Below are 8,043 nucleotides of genomic sequence, written 5' to 3'. Positions count from 1 at the left end.
CGCCATAGCACAATATTGTCCTTTTTGGGCCCCGACCACGCCCTCACGGTTTTGTTTCTGGGAACTTACACGAGAACTTCCTAGTGGGTCACCCATCCCGGGATTGCTCTCGCTGCAATCTCGCTTAACTTCAGAGTTCCTACGGAACTTGAAGCTAGTGAGCTCCCAAAAAGCCTCGTGCTAGGTAGAGATGAGAATATACACATAAGGCTTATAAGATTCACTTCCCTGGGCAATGTGGGATGTTACAATTCACCCCCCCTTAGGGGCCCGACGTCCTTGTCGGCACACTTCCGGCCAGGGATTGGCTCTAATACCAAATTGTCACATCCCAGCCCGGGCCCCCACCACATCCCGGGCTTGACTCCACCGTAACACAATATTGTCCGATTTGGGTCCCGACCACGCCCTCACGGTTTTGTTTCTGGGAGCTCACACAAGAACTTCCCAATGGGTCACCCATCATGGGATTGCTCGCAAACTCGCTTAACTTCGGAGTTCCAAAGAAACCCAAAGCCAGTGAGCTCCCAAAAGGCCTCATGCTAGGTAGAGATGAGAATGTACATATATGACTTAGAGGATCCACTCCCCTAGACGATGTGGGATGTTACATAATAACAAATAAAAAATGGCTAATGTATGTAATAATCTGTATAAAATAATTTATCTACAAAATAAAAGAATATTAATTGATTTTTTTTTATCAAACAATATCATTTGATGCAAAATAACTGATTGTACAAAGGATTCTTTTTTTTTTTTTTGTCATACGAAAAACATGCCTATAATTGTTTATGAATATGGGTAAATTAATATATATATATATATATATGTTAATAATATTTATGAAACAAAAAAGTAAAATTTCCATATGGGGTTAATTGCTAATCATAATTAGGGTGAGTAATAATATCTATTAACATAATTAGGGTTTTGTGGCATAAGTTGTAAATATGTTGTAATAATTGGTTATATATTCTACATGGTGGTCTATTTGAAATTTGGGTTTTATTTGAATGTTTAATATTGGGTGGGTTTTTGTTTGGAAAATAGGAGTTTCAAGGGTCTTTCTCTAAAGAACCCTTAAATTAATCATAGAAATTGTGTACGGTCTATCATTTAACCAAGGTCTACATTGTTAATCGGATACGGTCTGTCTAATACCGTTAAGAATGTAAAAAGTCAATGTATTAATTATAGCCAAGTTCAATGTACATATACTCTTTGCTAAGGAGACTTTCAAAAAATGAGACTTTTTCTAGACTCTTTGTTACCTTATATGTATTTGGCACAATGTTTGATGTTGGCATGACTGTGAGGTGACAGAGAGTTCATGGAGAGTTCTACTTTTGAAATGGGTATGCTGGAGAAATTAAATTTGTAGACATCACTAATAGGAATGAACATGTTTATCATAAGTAATAATCCAATTATTCACTTTCATGTCATTTAGTTTACAAAATTTTGCATACAAATTTAGTTTCCCTAACATTACCCTTTTAAGAGTCTCCTTAGCATTTCTCATTCTCTGTATGTGATGTAAAAGTCAAACCTCGTTAATTTCCACGATAAATATTAAATATTATATCAAAAACATGAGGTGATAAAGAGTTTCTGTTTAAGAGAGTTTGCCATTCAATTATGGGTTCACCATCAACTTTTTTTGTGTCGAGGGTTTGCCATCAACTTCAACTTTTTAAGAAAAATTAGAAATTTCATTGGCAGCTGCCAACCACTAACGACCTGAAATACCCCCAACAGTCCTATTCGGCCCTACATTGGGCCCTATTGAGAGACAATACACAGAGAAATGGACCTTTTGAATTACGTAACTTTGCATTTGCTTCGATCTTGTCTAAGGGTACAAGGTACATGTTGCAAGCTATACGCTATTTCACTTGTTATGGTTGCTCTTTAATACCAAAACTATTGTTTAACAAAACCTCCAACTTGTGCGCTTGCTTGTTAAACAAGTTGGAAGTTTAATAAGCAAGACTAACCTCATTGAGAAGGGAGTGACCTATTCTGCCATTCAACAAACCCTAATGTTAATAATTCATTAGTCTTGTACCATGCACAAGCATATCAAATGTTTTATTATCCGGTGCATGTCAAACACCGAAAACAATAAATTCCAAAATTAAATGTTCAACTCATTAATGTACCAAATAGGATGTAAGTGCAACCACTACAATCAGACATAATTTATTTACCGACATCCATAACCTATTCAAATGCACGCCTAATGTTTTAGTTATCTGGTACATGTTAAACACCAAAAACAGTAAATTAAAAAAACAAAAAATTTCCTCAATTATGTACCAAAAATAGGACATAAGCACAACCACTACATATATATGAAATGATGTAAATAGGCGTGGCCCTTAAATGCCAACTTTTGAACTTATCTTCTTATGAAAATATTGGATAAATGAATGTATATTCCCATCTATATGAAAATCAACCAATAAACAACAAGAATTAGCATACTTTCTTCTTTACCATCTCCTTCTGTGTCAATGATCACGATGTCCTTTTACCTCCATATTCACAAGAACATCGAAATAAAACTGGTCTCATTCTATACCAGTATACGTCTTCAACTTCCTTTGCGGATCATCTTTATGCATCAAGTTCACAGTGAAAAACAGGCGAAGCAAACGGCTGTAACTCACCAAAAATAATGTCATCTCCTTCCGCAATGCTGTTCAAGTCTTGGCAATCAAAATACGTTTGAATGTCATCAGGAAAAATGCGTCGACGTATCTCTGGCTCCGAAAGTGTCGGTGAGCATTCCTTAACAGAGGATCTCTCAAGCATTTCTTTAAACTTGGGAGATTGTAGCAAGAGTCCTAGTGCAGATGACGCTGAAGAACCATTTCCCGTCCGCGGCAAAACAACCGAAGAATCGCTAACGCTACTCGAACTAGTGTGGTCAGGCATGATCTCCAGTTCTGGTTTACAATTAGGGTTGTGCATTTGGTTGAGGACGCCATCAGGGTTTTGCATTACATGGAGGTCACCGTCAGGGTTTTGTTGATCGCCGTTAGGCCCGTTTGTATTATTTGGGCACAGAGACTTGATGTAGCGGCTAAGATCAAAGTTTGTAACGGCATTAAGTCCACGGTACTCTATTGCTGCCATGTCATATGCTGTGGCTGCTTCTTCTTGTGTAGCTGCCAAGAAATAAAGTAAAACAATAAAATTCAAAGGTTGTACAAGCGTAATTGTTTGTGTGGGATCCAAACAAAGAAACATTAAATACTAGAATTTAAGTTGCTAGCAAATTTTGGTGGAAAGATCTGGAAATTTTAGTTCACAAAAACAGAAATGTTAAGGAAATTCTCTCAAGACTCTCCATGGACTTGTTATTTTACAATTTTAACAGTCAATTTTCATGTCAATTTTATAAAACATTTGCTAAAAACATTAGGTGAAAGTTTTACTTTTGAGAGAATCCTCTCAGCATTTCTCAGTAAAAAATAAGAATAAATTTTTTTAAATAGGTGCATTAGGCAGTCGAGGTTAGGTGATCTACATCCCAACTAAATTGATTTGATTTGCGTAATTTTCATTGTTTTCTTTATCCTATTATCTTGGACCATATGCCTTGTTTTTTTTTATTATGTATTGCAAAACTTTCTTTTTTGGTGTTAGTAGTTGAGGTACACCAATGACGTGCGACGAGTCACATCTTTCCACGTGGCATTTTAAACTTGTAACAGGATTTCGGTAAAGGACATGCACCAAAGTTAACCCACAAGTGAAAGAAAAAGATTCTTTGTCAAGTTCTTTTGGCAAACCAAATTTCTTGTTTTTCTTGGTCTTTTTATTACCAAATATCTTCTACATTTCTAATTGAACATTGAAAAAACCATTGATTTTAAACTCCACCTAATTTTCTTTCCGTTTAATACAACTTAAAGCAGTAATATAGCTTGTAATAAAAGAAATACTAAATAGTAAAAAGTGGGAATTACCGAAGGTTCCAAGGTAAAGGTATTTGTTTCCAAATACTCTGCCTATTCGAGCTTCCCATCTTCCATTATGATGGTGTCTGCACAGATGAATTAAATCAAAGAAAGTAAAAACCAAACTTACCTATATATGCATAGATTGTGACAGTCTCTCAACTTTTTGGCAACTTAGCAACTTTGAATTATATGCACATGCCCCTTCTAACCAAATATGAGTATATGGATGAGATTAGCAACTTGTCAAAACAATCAAAATTTTGTGAAAATGTATAAAAAAATTAACTATATTGTTTTAGTATAAAAATTAATTTGGAATGAAAAGATATAAGTTTACCCAGGTTAGCAAGAACAGTTTGTTCTACTCTTGCACCTAAGTTTAAATATTACACCCGATGGTTAAGATAAATTTAATGTGAAATTATCTTATCGCTTGTTAAAAAAAAATATTAAAAATTAAAAAAATACAAGTACCTTGCTACGCCTCTATACTTCGAAACACCGCGAGAAAATCCACTACTTTTCCTGTTAATTAATAAAAAATTAGTAAAATTAAAATTAAAAAATTCGTAGTATATAATATATCATCAAAGTAAATACTAGATACAAGTTTAAAATTATCACCTTCTCAATGATCCAATGTATTCTTCTTTCGACTGGCTCTCCATTTCTTTGAGCTCTTCTTCATATGTGGATACCTACAATTAAACAAACAAATAAAAATTAAGGTAGATTCATGCCATTTCATATGCAAATAACATCACATAATCAATTAAAAAAAAATGTTTTCGATCAGAGATGGATCCACCAACTCCAATTTCAGTAGGGTTAGAAAATATACTGGGAAATTGAGAATTGTATCTCGTCCCCAGTACTTTAATGCTGCCAAGTCATAAGCACGTGCAGCAGCTTCTTCATCATCATATGCCCCTAAAAATATTGAAATATTACCTCATATAGTTAAATGATGATCCATTTTCTTGCTCAACAAAGAAAACAAATTATGAATTAAAAGGTAGTAAAAAATGAAAATTAAGCTGTTTTCAAATGGGGACATACCTAGATAAACTGCATTTGAGTTGGGATTAATTCCATCAATATCATCATCACCACCAGGAAACCAAAAACACAAGAAAATGAAAGTTGTTAACCGCAAAACAAAAAAGAATTAAGGAAAACGAACAACCAAATTAATTACCTTGTCTTCCTTTCTTGTTCTGCGACTCATTCCAGCAATTCTTATCCCACAGATGAGCTTCGTATCGACCCGTCCATCGATGCCTAAATTCAACAACATTAATCAATAATATTGAACAGTGATATATCACCCTAAGTTAAAAGCAGAAATGAAGCCAGAACCGGCCAACTCCCAACAAGAAAAGGCAAAAGAAAATGATGGAAACTATAAAATTTAACTATAATGTGCATCCAGGAATATGATATAACCTCGTGACGCCACGATATATGGAGCTCCGCTGGGGCGGAGAGTCACGGCGGACGCTTTTCCGCGTCCGCTTGACTTTTGTTGTTGTAACAGTGCTAGTGGTGTTGCTGCTCCTGTTAGTGCTTCCAGCAGTATTCTTCTGGTTTTGCTGTGAGGTTTTCGCCATTAAACTGGCTCTCTCTCTCTCTCTCTCTCACTCTTACCCAAAGAGAGCAAATGAGGAAATAGAGTAAGAGAGAAAAATAGACACAGAGCGAGAGAAGAGAAGGAGGGAGATGATGGATGTGACTAGGTCATTATAATATAAATATAAGAGACAAGGAAGGTGCTAATATATTGGAGGGAGAGAGCACAAAATTAATTAAAGGGTTTAATTTTTTTGGCACAAAAATGTGTGAATGAAAAGGAAAATAAATAACATTAATGGATATTTGTTTGTATTGGAAATTGGATTGGAAGAGGGGAGGGGGTTAAACGGATGGGAGAATAGAAGTGTTGAGCCGGCTGAATCACAAGAGTCTTTTTGTGACCGTCTCCAAGCGCTTATCTAGTCTCCTACTTCTTGTCCTCACTTCCACCTTTCTGGGGCTATTTGTCAAAACTGAAAATTGATAGCACCTCTTTTTTTCTTTCAATTTTATGGCTCATTTGTATATACTTTTAAAATAATGAAAGTATTTTTTGTGAAAATATTTTTGAAACTAATTTTGGTAAAAATTTAAGTGGATCGTAAACAAACACTTAAGCACTTCAAATGCTTTTGAAACCCAAAATCAATTTTACCAAAATCACTTTAACGAGCCCATATTATGCTAGTTATTGATTCATTTACTTATTCAATTGTATCATGCATGCAACTACATATATAAAATGTATACTTGAAAGCTCATGAGCTTATTCACCCTTAATTAACTTATAAACTAACTCCCCTTTTAGCCTCTCTTCTTGTTTGTATGATTATTTTGTTTCTTCCTCCATCATTCTATATCGTCATCACATTTTTATTTATTTTCACTATCGTTCATTCATTCTACTAATAATTATTACCATTTTTTTTAATTATTATCCTAAAATGCCTTCTCCATGCGAGAATTTTCTTCAAATGCCAAACAAATTAGTCGGTACTTATCATCTATTATCTCCCAAGGGCAGAAAATTAAAAAATAAAAGTATGTTTAATTTTAACGGTTGAGCACAAAAAACTACCAAATCTTTTAAGATAATTTCAAATTAGTCTTAACATATTAAAACATTCTAAATAACTACCTATAACGTTTTCAAAATTAACATAGGGTTGGTCCTTTACCAACATTAGGTGATGACGTTACTAGCATTTAATAATGAGGTGGACAAACACTAAAGTTGGTTTTCACTAATCGACGTCTTTAGAGTTTTAACCCCCAAATTGACCCATTTGCTAAGTTAAACCATAAATTTGCTTAAGTACATGGCGTCAATTTGGAAAGTCATCAAATCTCCACAATGGACTTGAGAGTTAAAACACACTTAATATTTGTCTATGTCAACACTAAATGCTAGTGAACCTAATAGATGTTCATTTTTTCAAAACTTTAGGCAGTTATTTGAAATGTTTTAAGAGGTTAGGGCCAATTTGAAAACACCCCTAAAGATTGGGTAGTTATCCAGACTTAACAACTTAATTGTCTCGACTCTCTACATTGTGGAAAAATTAAATTTGACGCGGTTTCTCTCTAATGCGCCAACAAGTTAAAAATTATATTTGACTTTGTACGCATAGACATGATATAATTTGTACCACCGCATTTAGAGTCAAGTATAAGCTTTGAACATTCGAAGATAGGCCAACGTAACGATTTTCATGTTTTTTTTCTTCTTAATCTTCTTGATAATTTAATTAGGCTCTTCTAACTACCTAAGATGATCAGTTTAGTGAATTTTTGTTTATGAGATGCAAATCAATAGTCAAATTTGGAATACAAGTCATTAATGTGACATTAACTAGCAAGCTCGTATTAACTTTTCAGTTTATAGCAAAACCTTAATATTAGCAGCTAGCTCTTTGTTCAGAGACCTAGTCAGTATTCACAATGTTAATTGAGAAATGCTGCCACTTAGTACTACAGTCTAATAGTATTCCTCTTTACTTGTAAGTGAAATGTTTTAGGTTTGATTCTCGCCAAAAGATAATTTGAAACACATTATTGTTAGCCCACTCCCCCACCCCTTAGTGTAGATAATATCGTTTGGTAAAAAAAAAAATTGAGAAATGTTAAGAGACTCTCAAAAGTGGGACTTTCCATGGACTCTGCCAACTTATTTTTTTTTACACAATATTTTATAATAGTGGCACACAAATTGACGTTAAACTGTAAGGTGACAGACAGTATATGGAGAGTCTAAACTTGAAAGAGTCCCCTTAGTATTTCTCATATTAATTATCAAACTTTCTCAATCTATCAACCCTTTCACAATGTATTTCATACTTATCACAACGAGAGACTCTTCTTCGTTTCCAACTCTCAACTGTCATATATTCAACCACAAACTTGACATTTAAAGTTCTTGATTCTAAACATAGGATTTGTTGTTCTCTAGTATTCGGTCGGGTGTGTGCGCGAGAGTAGGGTTTGAAACTTAATTCCT

General features: G+C 34.4%; 1 protein-coding gene across 1 annotated transcript; it reads right to left on the bottom strand.

The window, feature by feature from the left end:
* Positions 1–2,289: 2,289 nt before the first annotated feature.
* On the bottom strand, positions 2,290–5,896 carry LOC126612079 (AP2-like ethylene-responsive transcription factor At1g16060). The gene is made up of 8 exons (XM_050280383.1): positions 5,421–5,896; positions 5,173–5,255; positions 5,034–5,042; positions 4,816–4,904; positions 4,599–4,672; positions 4,449–4,499; positions 3,981–4,057; positions 2,290–3,176 (listed from the first exon to the last, which is right to left on the bottom strand). The coding sequence occupies exons 1-8, from the start codon at positions 5,582–5,584 to the stop codon at positions 2,623–2,625; spliced, it is 1,101 nt and encodes a 366-aa protein (XP_050136340.1). The 5' UTR covers positions 5,585–5,896; the 3' UTR covers positions 2,290–2,622.
* Positions 5,897–8,043: the final 2,147 nt, after the last annotated feature.

Source organism: Malus sylvestris, chromosome 17 (assembly GCF_916048215.2).
Source record: "Malus sylvestris chromosome 17, drMalSylv7.2, whole genome shotgun sequence".
In the NCBI taxonomy this organism is placed as follows: domain Eukaryota; kingdom Viridiplantae; phylum Streptophyta; class Magnoliopsida; order Rosales; family Rosaceae; genus Malus; species Malus sylvestris.
Note: the sequence above shows the minus strand (reverse complement) of the source record. Positions and strands in the feature narration are given on the sequence as shown.

What these genes read in the sequence shown, in the direction of transcription:
- LOC126612079 (XM_050280383.1), bottom strand. Translation starts at nt 5,584, where the DNA reads ATGGCGAAAACCTCACAGCAAAACCAGAAGAATACTGCTGGAAGCACT. An exon ending in ATACAATTCTCAATTTCCCA is followed by an intron (nt 4,673 to 4,815) that starts GTATATTTTCTA and finishes GTTTAATTGTAG; the next exon opens with GTATCCACATATGAAGAAGA. An exon ending in AAGTATAGAGGCGTAGCAAG is followed by an intron (nt 4,058 to 4,448) that starts GTACTTGTATTT and finishes TCATCTGTGCAG; the next exon opens with ACACCATCATAATGGAAGAT.